Source organism: Leucopleurus acutus (genome assembly GCF_964270905.1).
Source record: "Leucopleurus acutus genome assembly, chromosome: 12".
Classification (NCBI taxonomy): Eukaryota; Metazoa; Chordata; class Mammalia; order Artiodactyla; family Delphinidae; genus Leucopleurus; species Leucopleurus acutus.
In genome coordinates, this window is record NC_139154.1 from 12,515,818 (window position 1) to 12,536,625 (window position 20,808).

The window sequence follows — 20,808 nt, forward strand, 5'->3', positions numbered from 1 at the left end:
ATTCTCCCAAGGATGGTATAGAACTAGAATCACTCCAGAAGCACAGGAGAGAAGTTCATTCATAGTATACAATGGTGACCTTAGCGCATTAGGGCTTAATTCTCTTGTAGAGCCCCAGCTGGGGAGGGCTGGTCTGTACTGCTGTATAATTTCCTTTGTTCACCTAATAATCCTTTAAACAGACATTTAATAAGCATACACCAAGCACTGGGAATATAAAGAAAACTAAGACACAGCCTTTCTCTTGAAATGAAAAACCCAGCTAGGGAAAGCAAAAAATAGTTAACTACTCAAAATGCCAAGTAACAGAGGAACCTGGAGAGCCCCGGGCCACGGGACCACTAGCTCCATCAGATGAAATCAAGGAAGCCTCCCTGAGGACATGATGTGTAAATGGATCCTTGAGGGATAGGCAAGACCTCAGAGACAGAAAGAAGAGAGAGCAGGCACTCTGGATGGAAGGAAGGACATGTCAAGATGCCCAGAGAGGGCTGCTCAGGCCAGGTCACAGGGGACCTGGGGGAAAGTGGCAGAAGATGTGACAAAGAAGGAACCAGGCCCTCCCAACTGGCCCCAGAGGAGGAGGCGGCCTTAAGTGGTTCTTAAGCAGGGGGGCGGAGAGCTCACACTGGGATGTAGGAGGCGACGGGACGGAGTGGTCAAGGGGCTGCTGTGACCACCACAGCCAGGGGTGATGGGGCAACTGAGCCAGAGCAGGGACGGCGAGATGGGGGCCGACAAGAGTGCTGGAGGAAGAAGAGGCCACGGAACTTGGTGACTGAGCTGGCAGGGGCTGTTCTTGTCGCACCCAGCCAGCCGAGATCCGGCCTGCATAACAAATTCAGGCCGCTAACGGGAGAAAAAAAAGAAAAAAATAGCAAAGTATGCAAGAAGGCTCCACCAGCTGCCACCATTCCACCATCCGCTGAGATGATTTCCCGGCCGAGGTGTGGGCACCCATCAAAGAGGAGGAGGCCAGAGGGAATAAGACAGGACACTGGGATAAACTGAGGAAACTGCCCAGAGAACTGCCTGTCCCCCTTGGGCCCCACCAAGCTCTAACAAAACACCTTACGTAACAGCTCTCTGGCGGTGGGCCTCCACGTGACAGCAAATTAGACGAGCAGAATATGCTACAGCAGAGCACGTCTGTGGCAACCTCATGAGTGCCATAAATAAAGCCAAATCTAGAAGCTACCTTTTTAACGGGAGATTTCCCTCTTAATCTAAAGGAAATACAAGGAGTCAGGCTGAATAAAGAATACTTAATAGGAGAAAGTGAAAGTCAGTAGAATGAACAGTTAACAAAAGCAACTCTGGGACCCAAGAGAAACAAGCTCCAAACTGGCGACCTTCCCCCAAACAGGAGCATAAAGGGAAACACCAGGTAGATGACGGAAAAGTGAGTGTGCAAATTCTAAAATAACCAAGATCCCACCCCAAAAAGAAAGGGTAAGGATATGGCTTCTTAAGGTTTGGGATTATGAAGAGACATCCCCAAACAGGACCTTAGCAACAGTCCTCAGGGAGCAGCTGGCTGGTCAATGGGGAAGGGAAGGTGGAGGATTCGATAGGCAGTTGATGCACTAATCCGGTACAGTGGTCCCTCAGTATCCAGAGGGAATTGGTTCCCGGACCCCCCCTTGGATACCATATCCATGGAAGCTCAAGTCCCTTATGTTAAACGGTGCGGTATTTGCATATAACCTATGCACATCCTCCCGTATACTTTATTTATTTTTCTTTTTTTTGCGGTACGCGGGCCTCTCACTGTTGTGGCCTCTCCCGTTGCGGAGCACAGGCTCCGGATGCGCAGGCTCAGCGGCCATGGCTCACGGGCCCAGCCGCTCCGCGGCATGCGGGATCTTCCCGGACCGGGGCACGAACCCGCGTCCCCTGCATCGGCAGGCGGACTCTCAACCACTGCGCCACTGGGGAAGCCCCCCTCCCGTATACTTTAAATCATCTCTAGATTACTTATAATACCTAATACAATGTAAATGCTATGTATGTAGCTGACACTATGCGGCAAACTCAAGCGTTGTTTTTCGGAACTTTCAAGAAAGTTTCCGTTTTGAGTATTTCTGAGCCACGGTTGGTTGATACGGAGGGCTGGCTGTATTCAATAACCCTCTTTGTTCTACTGGAACAGAAGAACCATACTGGTCATGTAAAACCCCAAATCCATTACCAGAAAGTGGTAATGACCCCAGAAAAGGAACTGGAGGGACAGCGACAGGGAACAACCTGGAGGCCGACAGGCCCTGGCAGTTGAGAGACTTGAAAGAGAGGGAGCAAACACAGGAGACAAAGGAAAGTTTTGTTTGGGTCGCTTTAAGCCCAGAATAAGTTAAGCATGTTTGAGTTCCTAACACTGACAACATGTATTTAGGTCTGTAAGAGGCATGGCTAAAACATACAGTTGCCTTTCACACCCCCATCACATGTCCCTTTTACTCTCTGCTCCAAAAATTTGGGAAACCAGCACTTGGGCAAGCTCCCGAACAGGCATGCTGTCCTTCACGTAACCCCGTTTCTAAACAGGCAGGGAGTGCGTGCCTGGGGGTAGAGCAAGAAGCAACACAGAAACAGCCTCTTCTAAAGGCTCCCATCTCATTTTCAAAATCAGACAAGTAGATCTAACACCAATGCAATTATTTTCCTCATTTTTCTTTTTAACTCACTCTACATTGGACATGAGGGCAGTGTTAGGAGGTATTTTACATTTGGAGGACATGTGTATGTGTGTGTTTGGGAGGGGCGTAGAAAAGGCTCACCCCACCCCAGGAAAAGAACGGGTAGGACTTGCTGGGGGTGGGGAGACAGGTGCCGCCTGAGCAGGGACAGTAGGCACTGAGGGGAGTTTCCGAAGGTCTAGCCCCAGAGGGAACAACGTACCCAGAGGCTGGGAAAGGAAGCAGGTCATGCCATGGTGGGTTGGAATTTTATCCTAAGATAAAAGAAGCAACTGGGGGTTGGGGTGTGGATTTGAACTGGAATTGGAGTTTGGAGAGACCTCTCTTGAGGCAGGACTGGAGATGGGGAAGTCCTTTTGTGAGGCAGGACCAGTGAGGAGGCTGTCGTGGAGACCCAGCAGAGTGACAACGCTGTGCCTGCAAACGCAGGAACCTGGACCAGGGAACAGAGCTGCCTCAGCCACCTCAGATCATCCTCTTAGGAGCCCTTCTGAGGGGTGGGGTAGGAATGTCCTATACACTGCAAAGACAGGGATGCATTTGCCTCATCTACCCGCTCCAGGCCAGACTGCCTGAGTCTGGATCCCGGCTCTGTCCCCTAGAGTTTCTTAGTTTCTTAACCTCCCTGAGCCTCAATATCCTCATCTGTAAAATGGGGATAATAATGGTACCAAACTCATATGGCTTTTGTGAAAATTAAAAGAACATATATATATGTAAGGACATATATATATGTCCTTTTACCTGTCCTTTGTCCAGGTAAGGACAAAGTCTGTCAGTAGAGCATTTATCTTTATTTCTGTCCTATGTTTTGTAGCACGTGGGTTTGTTGGGGGGGGGTGCTTATAAGATTTTCAAAAAGAGCCACCCTCTGCCAACCACAAAACACTCTTAGATTCCCATGACCCTCGATTCACTTGGCAGATAACTGAACCCCACCACTGTCAGCTCTGACTGTCCTGTTTATCACCACAGATCTCCTCAACATTTACAGGAGGCGAAGACACCATAGTCACATGTGGCTGCGGAGTAATTCAGACATGGCCAGACCAAATTGAGATGTGCTCTAATAAAAGTATAAGATACACACAAGGCTTTGAAGACTTAGTTTGACCAGAAGAATGTAAAATAGCTCAATAACAATTTTTATATTGATTTCATAATATATTATACATATTGGGTTAACTAAAATATATTATTAAAATTAAGTCACCTTTGTTTTTTAAATTCCTTCCTTCTAACTCCTTGGATTTATTTTAATTGCTGTGTTCCTAACTTCTTCCTAATTTAGCTGACTAGCTCATTAGTTTTTGACTATTTTCTTGCTAATATGAGTAATTAAGACTGTGTATTTCTCTTTAAATACTGATTTAGTTGCATCCCACAAGCCTTACGTGTACAATTCATTCTACAAGCTTTTTTTTTTTTTTTTTTGCGGTAAGCGGGCCTCTCACTGTTGTGGCCTCTCTCGCTGCGGAGCACAGGCTCCAGATGCGCAGGCTCAGCGGCCATGGCCCACGGGCCCAGCCGCTCCGCGGCATGTGGGATCCTCCCGGACCAGGGCACGAACCCGTGACCCCTGCATCGGCAGGCGGACTCTCAACCACTGTGCCACCAGGGAAGCCCCATTCTACAAGTTTTGATTTATATATTTTCATTGTTATTACTTCTTTATCTTTCAAATTCAAAATTTTTAATTTTTAAAATTATATTCTTAAATTGATACATAATTTAGTTTCACTGTGTTCAGAGAACTTGGTCAATACGATACCGATTATTTTAAATGTTAGGACTTACTTTATGACCTGGTACATGTTCGATTTTTGTAAACGTATAATCTTCACTTGCTGGAACTATGTTTTCTATTTAATCAGTTTGATCAAGCTTATTAATTGTGTTGCTTGTTGAATCAATCCCTTATTGGAAAAAAAAAATCCCTTACTGGTTTTTAGTAAGCTTGTTCTATCAATTACGGAAAGAGATATGCTAAAATCTCTCACTATTACGGCAGGTTTGTCAACTTTTTCTGTCATTCTGTCACTTTTTACTTTATACAGTTTGAAGCTGTGTCATTAGGTTAGAAGAATAAGCATAAGAGTTAGAAGGTTTTTTTTATCTTCCTGGGAAACTGAAACTTTGATCCACCGGTTTCCTTTTAATTTTTTAAATGTAGCTACTAGAAAAATTTTAATTATATACATGGCTTGGGTTATATTTCCGTTGGACAGAGCTGGTCCAGAGGAAGAATAAGCAAGGAAACCAGCTACCAAATCCTGGACGACTACGGACTTGACTGCAGAAAATGACAAGCAAAGAGAGGAGAGTACTGGCAGCCCTGTAAAAGTACAACTCTGTTCTCCTCTCTTGCTGCTGAAGTCTAGATTGGAAATGAGAACAAGACGCCTGTGAAAAGCAGAAAGGAGTTGATGAACTCAATACATATAAGCCTTTAATTATGAAAATGCCACCTAGTCTTAAAGGCAGACTTCATGTTCAAAACACAACCTACTATTCCATCAAAACAAATTTGTTATTTGTATCACTTTTTCCCTGTTTAAATTAATCAAATCATACCACCTGATTCTGAACTATTAATTCCAGATATTTAAAACTGGAAAAGGGGAAGAATTCATGGGTATAAGGAGTTGATGAACCATCCAGTAACTTAATCCTGGATATCCTTCCACACTCTAAAGGGGGAACAAAAATGTCTTGCTGAGTTTGGAAAATCTGTTGAACAGTAGTATACTTGTGCCTACTTTCCTAGTATGTATGCTCTACATAGAAAAACAAAGAAAAAGCTGTCCAGGTAAGGAAAGCCTGGTAGCGTCCTTGTAGCCCTCCAACCTCGTTTTTCTCCCGCTCCCCTATCCCTCTTCCTCACTCCCCCTCTGCACGTGTGCTCAAGCTGGGTCTCTCTCCCCGGACAGCCTGCGTGTCACCAACCACAGTCATGCAGTCATGGCTCCCTCCCACACTAGGCCATTGATTCACCCACTTCTGGATGCCTTTGCTAACTTATACCCCTCATACAGATCCAGCCCTTGCTTCTCCTTCCTCAGCAGTTAGGGAAGTTCGTTCCATCATTAATGTGTGTATACTCCCAGTCGCTTTAATTCTGCCAAGGCTTCTCAGCTAGACCAAAAACATAGAGCATGCTCTCGGGGAGTGTCTCCACAGGCAGTTCAGATTAAATCGCTTCTCAGGAACTAGCAAGGTGTGGAAAGTGAGGTTTGACCCTCTTCCAAGACTAGCCCTTCCGCCCTCAGCACCTGGATGACTCACACAGAGGACCCAGAACCTTTTTTACTGTCCCATTCACCTCCCAAGAGCCAACCTGCTAGATAAACTCCTGCCAAACAGACCAGCAGGGAAAACAGGGAAGGACTGAAGGAGGCACATCAAAGAACAAAGGGTTTGTTCTTATCCTGTCTTGAATATAGTCTTAAAATTCAATACTACTACTCAGCCATAAAAAAGAACGAAATAATGCCATTTGCAGCAACATGGGTAGACCTAGAGATTGTCATACTAAGTGAAGTCAGACAAATATCATATAATATCACTTATATGTGGAATCTAAAAAAATGGTACAAATGAACTTATTTACAAAACAGAAATAGAGTCACAGATGTAGAAAAGAAACTTATGGTTACTAAGGTGGGTGGGGGGAGGGATAAACTGGGAGATTGGGATTGACATATACACGCTACCGTATATACAACAGATAACTAATAGGGACCTACTGTATAGCACAGTGAACTCTACTCAGTACTCTGTAATGACCTATATGGGAAAAGAATCTAAAAAAGTGTGGATATATGTACATGTATAACTGATACACTTTGCTGTACAGCAGAAATTAACACAACATTGTACATCAACTATACTCCAATAAAAATTAAATTAAAAAAATTCAATACTAATCTATTGTGGTAATATGAAACAATTTGGCAGTCTGTGCCAAAACTATAAGCGTTTTCAAAATAGGTAGTCATAAATGTGCATTTTTAGAATTTCTGCCTGTTGGCCCTCTCCGTCTTCTACAAACACCTTCGTGCCTTCCCACCTCACCCATTTCTTTTCTCGCCTAGAGGAAGACACAGCTACTAATCGTAACCAAGGTTCATTTTATCTTACAGAAACAGCGGCACTCAGACAACGGACAGACACATGAAAAGGCTAACGACATTCCAGTCACAGGGCTCTGCCAGTTCACATTAGTCTCTCCTTGTCCCAGCACTGACTGGAATTTAGGTGATCCCCTGGCTCTACGACTAGAAATTTATTAAGACATTCTTCTAAACCATCAAGCTTTCAGGATTATGTGAGTGAAACCACAACCCATCCTGACAGTTTTGAGTTTGTGCCCCTTCACTCAACAGACAGGATTCCTCTTCCAGGTTCAGGATAGCGCACTCTTCTGTGGAAGAGGATTACCAAGAGAAGGGCTCCGCTTAACACCAGAGGGCAGGAGATGCGTCTCCTTTCTCTTTGTAATCCCAACACCCAGCATGGTGCGTGGCCTAATGAGCAGGCAACCCGAGGGTGCCAGATGAAGGGTAGCAGGTAAAACCATTTTCCCTTTTAAATGAACAATACCTAATGAAGCAACGTCATAAACATGAATTAAGACATGAGGACATAAATTTGTCTTTCAAGTCAGCTAATGATTCTGCAGGACCCTCTTCATTGGTCAACACATTTTGCAGTCAGAACCACAGAACCAGGGGCCTGAAAGGGGCCTTGGCCATCAGCAGGTCAAACCTCCCAGTACAGATCAGGAGATGGAGTCCTACAGGGGGATCAGTGTCCGCCAAGGTCACCCACCTGATGTGGGGTTGGGCAGGACCCCTCGCCTCTTCCTATTCGAAGATGCTCCCCGAAAATCTTGCATTACTTACACACTAAAGGCTCATATGAATGCCATTGCTTACAATTCAGGAGAAACCAAAGGTCACCAAAACGTGTCTCTTCCGCAGGGCTGGCCGCATTGAGGAAGCAGGGAAGATCACTGGCGAATTTCTACCTGCAGACACCGCACGCTCAGTTTCCGGAGCTGCTAGTCATAGGGTCCCCCAATTCTGTCCCGGGGAAATGAGTCAACTCTGCTCTCCTGGGCTCGGAAGCTTCCAGCAATGAATTAAACCCCAAGTCGATGTGAAAGACTGAGGGGAAAGGGACACCGCGCCTGGACCCCACGTCCCGGTCGTTCACCCCTCCGCCTCCACCGCGTCCACACTTGCGCGGGCCGCGGCGCCCCCCGCCGGTCCACTCCGCGCGAGGCCACGACTCCCAGCCTGCGCCCCCGCCAGGCGCGTTTTGGGGAACCGTGCCCTGGGCGCTGCCCGCGGGGGTTTGGGCGGAGTCTCCGGGCCCAGCCACGCGGGGGCAGGGACGGATCTGAGCCGCCGCCCCCTGCCCGCGGGCCCCGCTACGCAGAGGAGGGGGCTGCGCCACGTACCTCGACCGGCAGGTGCCGCCGCCGCCACCGCCGCCTTGGTCCGCGGCTGTAGGGGACGCCGCTCCGCGCCGCCCTCCGCCTTCGTCCGCATATTAGGGAGCGGGCGCCGGCCTGCCACCAGTCCTGGGCCCGGCACCCCGGCCCGCCCCCTGCGCCGCGCTAGCGCCCATTCAGTCCCGGACCGCCCGCTCCCCAGCTCAGATGCGGAGGAGGGGCGTGGGGCGGGGCCTGGAGTCACGAGGACACGAGAACCAATCGGAGCGCGCGAGGGCCCCAGAGGCTGACCTGCTCCACCGATGCTCAATCCTCCACCCTGCGGGGTTAGGGGAACTGGCCACCCCCAGCCAGACGCCCGTAGCTGGAAACGCGCTTGGCTGTGTGCTGGCCCGGGTGAGGGTCCCGGGCACCCATCGCCCTCTGGATCTCTGCGTGCGGTTAGATGGCGAAGGAACAAAAGGTGTTTATAGGCTGGTTATAGGCTTTTACTGCACAGAGGACTCGTAGATGCGGAGCCGCTGAATGAAGGGGCTTTATGTAGTCACGTGCTTTATTCTCTAGGACGGACCCGCAGGCAATGCTGGTTTGGAGTTCCTGGAGCCCTCGACACAATGAGAGCAGCCTGAGTGTGTCTGGGCATTTGCCGAACAGCTTTCTGTTGTTCCACGTATCAGAAAAAATCGAGGGAGCACTAGTTTCACAGATGGGTAATTAAGACCCAGAGAGCAGAAGTGAGTCACCCTAAATCATTAGGGCATTTAGTGGCAGAGCCAGGATCAGAACCTGTGCTTGGAGCGCCCATTTCCATAACTCCGGAGTCCCCCTCGATTCTGGAGCGGAAGTGTCATACAATTTTTAAAAGTGTGAATATTAGTGAATCCCCAAATTCAGGAATTAAGAGGACTTGAAAGCACGGATATGTTATTTCTTTAACACAGGCAGGTGTGTATAATGCGCCTGGTACATTGCTGTGCCGTAGGACTTGTTGACTCTTCAGTAAAGTCAGTGAAGTTGATCTGCTCTCATAATTTCCTTTCGGGTTGGTGAGCACAGAGCATCGCAGTCGTGTGCCTGTGATACCGGTTCCAGTTCCCGTTTGAAAAAGAAGATCCTAGACAAGGAGCAAAATATATTTGCGTGCACCGAGAGTCCTGCCACTCTTTTTGTTCAACAGCTTGCACACGGTTTGTATAGCTCCAGACTCTCTTTGGAGCTGTCTGTGTTCTTCCCTGGGTGGGGGCAGGGGTGCTGGGGGGGGAAAAATTGTGGTATCTGGGTAACAAAATCAGAAGGGAAATCTCGGAGATGAAGGGGTGGAAGGACTCTGCCTTCACACCTTTCAAAGGGATTTTGTAGTAAAAATGTTTCTGGATTATTTTAATTTGAAGACACATGAGCATTTTGAAAATGTTGGAGGAAAAGCTGTCACTAGGAGATCTGAATCCAGTGTGTTGGCCAAGGCTGGCCAACAGAGCAGCAGCCTAGCTCCCTGTTGTCTCCGGGGTCAGTGACAGCTGCAAGGAAAATGCTGAGCACCTCCCCCTCCTCTCTTGGAGACCAGCAGAGGCCTGCCTGATTATCAGATACTCTTTACCTCTCCTTGCCTCAGCGCTGCCTGCCTGATTATCAGATACTCTTTACCTCTACTTGCCTCAGCGGCTTTTCCCCTTTTCTCCCAGATACTGCTTGTCCATAAAGCCAGGCCTTGTTTGAAAGTATTTATTTAGAGCAGGAACAGTTGACCTTCCAGTCAATCCACCGCTAGCAGAACCATGATGAGACCTTATCACCACCACTGTCCTCTCCTGGGCAGGACCCTCATCCATCCACTTCTGCATTTGAGCCATCCCTGAGGCAGGCATGGCCCAGACACCCTTTATGGCTGGCACGGGGGTCAGCAGTACTCTGGCTTGGAGGGTAGTGAGAGAAGCTGACCCACTTGTGCAGCAAGACAAGCTGTGCCCTAAACATCCTTTCCACTGCCCGCAGGGTCACCCTTAGTTACTTTTGGCCACGCCACAGGGCATACAGGATCTTAGTTCCCTGGCCAGGCATCTAACCTGCACCCCATGCAGTGGAAGCACAGAGTCTTAACCACGGAACTGCCAGGGGAGTCCCTGCCACACTTAGTTACTGTTCAGGGTTAAGACAGAGATCCCCAAACGGTAGATGAGAATCAGCCACTGGATCTCAAAGCCTCAACTAGAATCTCTTCAAGTCAGTGACTGGTCTCAGAAAAGCCTTTGGACCCTGACTAGAAAAATGGTGGGGCTATTTGTGAATCTGGGACAGCACCCATGATTTTGTAATTCGTTAGTTCCTTATGCTCATTACTTTGGTCATTCTCCTAGCGGGCACTGCCCCCAACATCCATCCCATCTTCCCCCTCTGTGATGCAACATACGGTTTAGGTAAGTCTGCCCTACTCTTAGCTCTATGACTGGGCTGCGATTGGTCTAAGTTGGTGGTTCTCAAAGTATGGTCCGCAGACCCTTGGCTGGGGAGGGGCGGGGGTGGGGATCGGATCCCTGAGGACCTTTCAGAGTATCTCTGAAGTCAAAATTATTTCATTATAATCTAAGACTTTATTTACCTTTCTCACTGATGGTGCAAAAGCAAAGGTGTGCAAAAGGTATGCAACTGTAGTAGTATTTTCACCACCACACATTCATGGTGAAAAAAAAATGCGGTTTCATTTAAGAATGTTCTTGATGGAGCAGGAAAAATGTGATTACCTCGTTAAAATCTCAATCTCTGGGACCTTCCTGGTAGCACAGCAGTTAAGAATCCGCCTGCCAATGCAGGGGACATGGGTTCGAGCCCTGGTCCGGGAAGATCCCACATGACGTGGAGCAACTAAGCCTGTGAGCCACAACTACTGAGCCCACGCGCCTAGAGCCCATGCTCTGCAACAAGAGAAGCCGCCACAATGAGAAGCCCGCGCACCGCAATGAAGAGTAGCCCCTGCTCACCGCAACTAGAGAAAAGCCGCTTGCACCAACCAAATAAATAATTTAAAAATTAAATAATTAAAAAAAAATCTCAATCTCTCTTGAGTACACACCTTTTAAATATTTTATATGGCAAAATGGAAACTGCACATAAAACACTTTTGCTGCAAACTGAAGTATGATGGTTGTGTAAGGAGAAGCACTCATGCAATCGTTTGAGTTGCAAGCTGAACTAGCTGGTTGGTTTTTGTTTTGTTTTTTTCATGGAACACCATTTTTGCTTGAGAAAACAGCTGACAAATTATGGTTATTTCAACTTGGGTATTTGGTAGACATTTTCTTGAAAATCAACTAAGCAATCCTGTCTCTTCAAGGACAACAATTGACTACTTGTTGCCAATGGTGAAAAAATTCCAGATTTCAAAAGGGATTTGGAATTTTGGAAAACTTGTATCACCATCAGCTTGACAACTTGTCAGTATTTCAGGACTTTTCTGATGTGATCAATGGTAATATAAATGAAGGTGATTTTTGGACATTGGATAATGTATTGTGTGCCAATATTTGGAAGACCTGCATTTACTCAGTGAATCGATGTTTTCCAAATGGCTAATGCATGATGTTACAAAATCATGTATGGGTAAAAGATCCATTTTAAATGCAAGGCAGACAATGGGTTTTCTTTTATTTTATTTTAATATAAAACAGATTTGACTTGTTTATTTATTTACTGGCCGAGCCACGTGGCCTATGGGAATCTTAGTTCCCCAACCAAGGATTGAACGCCTGCCGCCTGCAATGGAAGCGCGGAGTCCTAACCACTGGACCGCCAGGGAATTCCCCAATGGATTTTAATTTAACAGTATGAAAAGTTCATAGATAAGGTTTCAGATTCCACAATGCAACAAACTTTTAAGAAATCACCTCTTGTAGAGTTTTGGTGTACTATCAAAGAATATCCACAATTATCCTAAAAGGCCATTAAAGTATTCCTCGCTTTTCCAATTACATGTTAATGTGAAGCAGGTTTTCTTCACGTACTTTAACCAAAACAATTTTCAACAGATTGAATGCAGAAGCAGATATGAAAATCCAGCTTAATTCTATTAAGCCAGACTTAAAGAGACTTGCAAATATGTTTTTTAAAAAAGCCATTCTTCTCACCATCTTTTTGTTTTGGAAAACATAGGCTTTTTTGCCAAAATATTAACATGTAATTTTATTATTTTTTATGAATTATGTTATTTTTTTTAAAGAATTTAATTTTTTCTTCCAGTTTTATTGAGATATAATTGACATACAGCACTGTATAAATTTAAGATGTACAACATAATGCTTTGACTTACATACATCATGAAATGATTATCATAATAAGTTTAGTGAACACCCATCATCTCATATAGATACAAAAGTAAAGAAATAGAAAAAAAATTATTCCCTCATGGTGAGAACTCTTAAGATTTACTCTCTCAACAGAGTTCATATATAATGTACAACAGTGTTGATTATATTTATCATGTTGTACATTACATCCCTAGTACTTATTGACTTTATATCTGAAAGTTTGTACTTTTTGACTTCTCTCATCCAATTCACCTCCCCCCCATCCTCTGCGTTTGGTAACCACAAGCCTGATCTCTTTTTCTGTGAGTCTGCTTGTTTATTGTTTGCTTGTTTTTAAAGTATAATCAACCTACAACACTATGTTAGTTCCTGTTATATAGTATAGTGGTTCAATATTTCTATACATTTCAAAATGATCACCATGATAAGTCCAGTTACAATCTGTCACCATATAAAGATATTAAATAATTATTGACTATATTCCCCACACTGTACATTTCATACTCGTTACTCATTTATTTTGCAACTGGAAGTTTGTATCTCTTAATCACCCTCACCTATTTCTTTCCTCCCTTCACCTTTCTCCTCTCTGGCAAAAACCTGTTTGTCCTCTGTATCTGTAACTCCGTTTCTGTTTTGTTATGTTTGTTCATTTGTTTTTTAGATACCACATATAGGTGAAATACAGTCTATGTCTTTTTCTGTCTGAATTATTTCACTTAGCATAATACCCTTTAGGTCCATATATGTTACCACAAATGGCAAGATTTCATTCTTTTTTTTATGGCTGAGTAATATTCCTGTGTGTGTGTGTGTGTGTGTGTGTGTGTGTGTGTGTGTGTGTGTGTGTGTGTATCTCACATCTTCTTTACCCATTCATCTATTGATGGGCGCTTGAGTTGCTTCCATATCTTGGCTATTGTAAATAATGCTGCAGTGAACATAGGGGTGCATATATCTTTTTGAGTTAATATTTTCATTTTCTTCAGATAAATATCCAGGAGTGGAATTGCTAGATCATATGGTAGTCCCATTTTCAATTTTTGGAGGGTTCTCCATACTGCTTTCCATAGTGGCTGCAACAGTGCACAAGGGTATCCTTTTCTCCACATCTCCGCCAAAATTTGTTATTTGTTGTCTTTTTGATGATAGCCATTCTGGCAGGTGTGATGGTATCTCTTTGTGGTTTTAATTTGCATTTCCCTGATGATTAGTAATGTTGAGCATCTTTTCATGTGCCTATTGGCCATTTGTATTTCTTCTTTGGAATAATGTCTATTTAGATCCTCTGTCCATTTTTTAATCTGTTGTTTGTTTTCTTGATGTTGAGTTGTATGAATTCTTTGTATATTTTGGGTATTGACCCCTTATTGGATATATCGCCTGCAAGTATCTTCTCCCATTCAATAGGTGACCTATTCATTTTGTTGGTAGTTTCCTTTGCTATGCAAAAGCTTTTTAGTTTGATGTAGTCCCATTTTTTTAATTTTTGCTTTTGTTTCCTTTGCCTGAGGAGACATATCCCCCTGCAAAATTACTAAGACTGAGGTCAAAGAGTATACTGCTTATACTCTTTGACCTTTCAGGTCTTACATTTAAGTCTTTAATCCATTTTGAATTTATTTTTGTGCATGGTGTGAGAGAGTAGTCCAGTTTGGTCCTTTTGCATGTAGCTGTCCAGTTTTCCCAACACCATTTATTGAAGATGTTCTTTCCCCCATTATATATTCTTGCCTCCTTTGTCAGAGATTAATTGCCCATATAAGTGTGAGTTCATTTCTGGGCTTTCTATTCTGTTCCATTGATCTCTGTGTCTGTTTTTGTGCTAGCACAATACTGTTTTGCTTACTGAAGTTTTGTAATATAGTTTGAAATCAGGGAGCATAATACCTGCAGCTTTGTTTTTCTTTTCCAAGACTGTTTTGGTTACTTGGGGTCTTTTGTGTTTCCAAACAAATTTTAGAATTATTTGTTCTAGTTTTGTGAAAAATGCCATTGGTATTTTGATAGTGATTATGTTGAATCTGTAGATTGCACTGGGTAGCTTGGTAAGTTTAACAATATTAGTCCTTCTAATCTATGTGTATATCTTTCCATTTGTTTGGGTCATCTTCAGTTTCATCAGAATCTTATAGGTTTCTAAGTAGAGGTCATTCACCTCCTTAGTTAGATTTATTCCCAGGTATTTTATTTTTTTGATGTGATTGTAAATGAGATTATTTTCTTAATTTCTCTTTCCAATAGTTCACTCCTAGTGTATAGAAATGATCTCTGTATTAATTTTTTATCCTGAAATTTTACCAAATTCATTGATGAGTTCTGGTAGTTTTTTGGTGGGATCTTTAGGATATTCTGTGTATAGTATCATGTCATCTGCAAACAGTGACAGTTTTACTTCTTCCTTTCCAATTTGGATTCCATTTATTTCTTTTTCTTGTCTGATTGCTGTGGCTAGGACTTCCAATACTATGTTCAATAAAAGTGGCAAGAGTAGGCATCCTTGTCTTGTTCCTGATCTTAGAGGAAATGTTTTCAGCTTTCACCATTTAGTATAATGGTAGCTGTGGGCTTGTCATATATGGTCTTTATTATGTTCAGGTATGGTCCCTCTATACCCACTTTGTTGACAGTTTTTATCAAAAATAGATGTTGAATTTCATCAAAAGTTTATTCTGCCTCTATTGAGGTGATCAAATGATTTTTATTCTTCAATTTGTTAATGTGGTGAATCACACTGATTGATTTGTGGATATTGAACTATCCTTGCACCTTTGGGATAAATCCCACCTGATCATAATGTATGATACTTTTAATGTATTGTTGAGTTTAGTTTGCTAACATCTTGTTGAGGATTTTTGCATCTATGCCCATCAGTGATATTGGCTTGTAATTTTCTTTTTTGTGTGGTATCTTTCTGGTTTTAGTATCAGGGTGATGCTGGCCTCACAGAAAGAGTTCAGAAGTATTCCTTCCTCTGCAATTTTTTGGAATAGTTTGAGAAGGATAGGTGTTAACTCTTCTCTAAATGTTTGGTAGAATTTACGCATGAAGCTGTCTGGTCCTAGACTTTTGTTTGTTGGGAATTTTTTGATTACTGATTCAATTTTATTGCTGGAAATTGGTCTGTTCATATTTTCTATTTCTTCCTGGTTTGGCCTTGGGAGATTGTCCATTTCTAGGAGTTTGTCTATTCCTTCTAGGTTGTCCTTTTTATTGGCATAAAATTGTTCATTGTAATCTCTTATGATCCTTTGTATTTCTTCGGTGTTGATGAATTTAATTTCTAATTTGGCAAGTATCAATAGATAAAATCTCCATTAAAAAGATTCTTTGGTCGCCTCGTTAATTTCTGTGAGTGTAAAGGGGTTCTGAGACTATAGTTTAAGACCTACTGGTTTCAACCACCCATAGTTGTCTCATCCTCCTTGCCACTAGGATTGGTTTATGGGTGGCCATAGGAACAAGACTGATCCAATCAGAGGAGATCCCAGGAATTTATCAAGTGGTGAGAAAGAGATGCTCTCATATATCCTGCTAGACAGGAGCCAGGCAATACATAGTCTTAGAAATTGCTGAAAAGGCAGCCAAGTAAGAAGAACTTACCTTAAGAAGAAAATAATGTTGTGGAGAAAGCAGAGAGAGAGGTTAGAAAGAAACCATTTCCTTTTTGACATTTTGAGCCACTTGATCAAACCAGACCTGCAGCCCATCCTACTTCTACACATTCCAGTTTTATGAGCCAACGAATTCCACTGTGGTTAAACTAGCCAACCTCAGGTGCTGCAATTGATGCATTATGTACCTGTTTGTGTGTATTTCTTTTTTTCCTCAACAGGTGCTTAAGACCTCAGGATAATATACTTTCTAGGGTTTACTCATCCAGTCCTCATCACTGCAACACAAATTAGCTTCTAAAGTGAACTTGGAAGGCAGAGTAGGGTCTGGGAGGAAAGGAACCTAGCGCAGATGAGTGACGTCAAAAGTGCCAACATTTTTGAGAGGAACAAGGAACAGTGGCATCTGATCTTGAATAGGAAGATTATAGCAGATTTTTATTTTCTTTTGCTTTTATGTATTTTCAGATTGGATAACATGAGCATGTATCACTTTTATGTTGAGAAAAAAATAGAACTATATTCTTATTTTTTTAATAGCCCATCGAATGGGGGCAAGGCTTTGCAGGCTGGGAATGGAGAGCAGATTGCTCCCACCGCGAGAGAACTCTTGGGCTAAAATTGCTAGCAGGGAAGTAAGATCTGTAAGGCACGCAGATGGGCCTAGGAAAGAAACTTCCTTTCATTTCCAGCTTTGCCAGGAGTCAACTTCAAAGATTCAGGGGAATGAACAACATCCCGAAGGGTTAAGGAATCATTAATTATGCCTCAATCAAATTGGCTGGAATATTTGCAGTTAAAAAACAGAGAGAGAGAGAGAGAGAGAGAGAGAAAGAGAGAGAGACAAATGTGAAGATTATTCCAACACTGGAAAAGGCTTAAGACAGAACTTAAGTGAAAACAACAACAAAAAGAGGATACAGATTGTATGCAAATTTCTATCATGTGGCCAAAAACTGGAAGATAACTTGGAAAAAGAAACCAGTTGTGGCATTAGGGTGGTGAGATCATGAATAATCTTTTCTTCCTTTTTAAGGAATGTCCTTCCAGGTTGCTAAATGTTGTTTTTTACAATAAATAAAAATGCGGGGAGTCATTGGTTCAAATTACCGAGGTCTCAGAGGCCTCTCCAGATGGCCTGTTTCTTTTCACCTGCCAAATGGCTCTCATCTGACACCAGGACAGAAGCTGTGCCTTCCCCAGGGCCTGGCATCCTTGAAGCTGTTAGTGGTGATGCTGATGCGACTCCTTTGTAAGCGGCCAGAAGGAAAGAAGGGAAGGAAGTTGTAGCAGCCAAGACTGAGGATGAGGGTGAGGTGAGGGTTCAGGAATCCCTCGCCCTCCACCACCACCTCATGGGGGTTCTGGCCCAGTCACTGTCTTTGTCTTTTCCCCCTGGTGTGCTTCACCTTCTGTTCGACCCCCATCCGAGTCCTCCGGAGGTGCCGTGCCTCCCTCGGCCCCAAGGGGCTGGAGCGCGGCTGCAGCCAAAACAACAGACTCTCTCTGCTGCCCCGAAGCACAAGGAAAGCTGGTCCCTTGAGGTTTTACTAGGAATGTTTCCCGTGAACAATCAAGGGAGAAGCAGAAGTAAAACACAAGGGAGAGAAAGAGACGTTACGAAAGCATCAGGAGAGGCTGTCTGTGGGCAGAGGACGGCTTATTGAGGAAACAGTTCTGCCCAGACTGAATCCTTTTGGAAGCTGTGGGACATGTCTTCACACACAGAGATTCAAGGAGCTTCCCTCGTTCCGTCCATCCTCCACCCCTATGTTCATTGCACAAACATTTGCCGAGTGCCTATTATGTGCCGTAATTATTAGTAGTATATGGTATTATGCTAATCAAGGTGTCGGTCAGGGCTGTGTTTTATCTTCACGACTCCCCTTTGAGGTGAGGGATGTCTTATCTAAGGAAGTTGAGGCCTGGGGAAACTTAGGGAAAGGAAGTAACCTGCACAAGATCACATGGCTAAGAAGTAGCAATGTCAGGATTTGAACCCAGGCTATCAGACTCCAGAGCCCACCTAAGACATGGTCCAGGACCTTCAGGACCAAATGGTCTAACTAAAGAGAAAGACACTTGAAAAACAAATGAGCAAACAAAACCAGTCACACCACGAGATATAAGAGAAAGATAATGAACGAAGCACAAGGGAGCATCAGGGGGACATGGCTGGGTCTGCCTCGGAGCTCAAGGACATCTCTTGGAGGGGTGAATCTTGAATTTGGCATCGAAAGGTAGGGTAGGTAGACTGGCAGGTACATTCATTTGGGGCTGTGTTCATTTTCGGTTGCTGCGTAAATCACCGCCAATTTAGCGGATTAAAACACCACCAATTTATTATCTCACACTTCAAGTTCAGGTACAGTGTGACTGGATTCTCTGCTCAGGATCTCACGTGACTGAAATCAAGGTGTTGGCCTTGACTGCAGCCCTCATGTGGACTCTGGGTCCTCAGTCAAGTTCACTGGTTTTTGGCTGTTTCCTTGCAGTTCCGGGGTTGCGGTCCTCACGTTTTTTGCTAGCTGTGGACCAAGGACCACCCTCAGCTCCTAGGGGCCGCCCACAGCTCCTTGCTTTGTGACCCCATAGGAAGTTCACAACAGGGATGTTTGCTTTCTGCCAGGCCAGCCAGAGCACAGCTCCATGACTAGCTCTTCTGCTACTAGTCAGATAAACTCTCTGCTTTAAAAAAATCTCATGTAATTAAGTCAGGCCCACCCAGAAAAATCTTCTTATTTTAAGATCAGCTGATTTGGTGGGCTTCCCTGGTGGTCCAGCGGTTAAGACTCTGTGCTCCCAATGCAGGGGGCCTGGGTTCGATCCCTGGTCAGGGAACTAGATCCCGCATGCCTCAAAGAAGATCCCACATGCGGCAATGAAGATTCCAAGTGTTGCAACTAAGACCCGGCATAGCCAAATAAATAAATGAATATATTTTTAAAAAAATAGATTAACTGATTTGGGAAATAATTACATTTGGAAAATCCCTTCACAGCAACACCTAGATTAGTGTTTGATTGAATAACCAGGAGAAAGTGTGTGTACACGACAGGCTTGGGATTTGGGGGGCCATCTTAGAATTCTGCCTACCACAGGAGGCAGGAGTTAGCAAATGGAGATTCAGCAAATGGAGAAGATGAGGAAGATCAATCCAAGAAGAGGAAATAGGATTAGCAAAGGATTCCGAGAGACCGTTGGAGAATGAAAATAGAAAAGTGAATGCCATGTTTCCGGCAACATGGCAGGCTACATTCTGGAGCTATCTGCCAAGTCAAAACTCCTTAAGATGCTGGGGGCTTCCCTGGTGGTGCAGTGGTTAAGAATCTGCCTGCCAATGCAGGGACACAGGTTCAAGCGCTGGTCCGAGAAGATCCCACATGCCACGGAGCAACTAAGCCCGTGCGCCACAACTACCGAGCTTGCGCTCTAGAGCCCGCGAGCCACAACTACTGAGCCCGTGTGCCACAACTACTAAAGCCTGCTCACCTAGAGCCCGTGCTCCGCAACAAGAGAAGCCACCGCAATGAGAAGCCCACGCACCGCAACAAAGAGTAGCCCTCGTTCACTGCAACTAGAGAAAGCCCAAGTGCAGCAATGAAGACCCAATGCAGCCAAAAATAAATAAATTAAATAAACAAATTTATTTTAAAAAATCCTTAAGATGCTGAGGAAACTATCAAAGGCATGTTTTTACAGGAAGGCTGAGCTGCCCCTCTGAGGCAGAAACAATGGAAAAATGTGACTATAGAGAGGTGAGTGGGAACCAGAGTTTGCCCTGGAGCCATCTGTTAGTTCTTGTCAAGTAGATTGGAGATGGGAGACAAAACCTAGGCTGAAGCAGAATGTGAGATTAGAATGGTGATCCTTATGGGTACCCCAGAACCCTCAAAGGGTAGAAGTTTCAATGGGTGTAGTCTGATATCGCTCCCCAAGGGAAACAGTGGAATACTCACTATAGGTAATTACTTGCCTTAAGATACCTAATTTTAGTTCAGAGTGGAACCAAAATAAAGAGGAAATTTTCCCCTGAGAATTCTCAACCAAAAGCCTGCACTCACACAGGTTTGGGGCTGGAGTTCACATCACCTTCGGAACAAAAAACCTTTTAAAGTGGCCCTAGGTTGGTAGTTCTCTCAGATCCCTGTAAGAAGCCAATCACCTCTAGAGACATGCTTTTTAGACCCAAGCCTAAGACAATTCCCATAAATTTCCTTCGACCATCAGGGACATGTCACTTCTGCTTATCCCAGAGGGACAATTCATCCTTTGTGGCCATTTTACTAGGATCAACAAGGGAATAATCACAGCTTTTCTATTTTCTATACACTTAAAATTAAAATTTTTACTGAAGTATAGGATACCAACCAAGAAGTTCAAAAATCACAACTGTACAGCTCAGTGAATTCTGACTCAGTGAAGATACCATGTCAAGAAAGAGAACGTAGCCTACATTCCCAAAGCCTGCCTCACAACTCCTTTCTGGTCACCATCTCCATCCTCTCCTCTGCAATGGTAGCCACTCTTCTGATTTCTACCTCATAGATTTTAGCCTTTTTTTTTTGCAGTACGCGGGCCTCTCACTGTTGTGGCCTCTCCCGTTGCGGAGCACAGGCTCCGGATGCGCAGGCTCAGCGTCCATGGCTCACGGGCCCAGCCACTCCGTGGCATGTGGGATCTTCCCGGACCGCGGCACGAACCCGTGTTCCCTGCATCGGCAGGCGGACTCTCAACCACTG

At 44.4% G+C, this 20,808-nt stretch overlaps 1 protein-coding gene across 1 annotated transcript in view; it reads right to left on the reverse strand.

Annotated features, from left to right (window-relative positions):
* ST3GAL5 (ST3 beta-galactoside alpha-2,3-sialyltransferase 5) overlaps positions 1-8,251 on the reverse strand; it is a gene marked incomplete at both ends in the record, with an annotated part of 46,244 nt that extends 37,993 nt beyond the window's left edge. Inside the window, one exon of the mRNA XM_082851503.1 lies at positions 8,161-8,251. Coding sequence (XP_082707629.1) covers positions 8,161-8,251 — 91 coding nt within the window. The remainder of the gene's footprint in view (positions 1-8,160) is intronic.
* Positions 8,252-20,808: the final 12,557 nt, after the last annotated feature.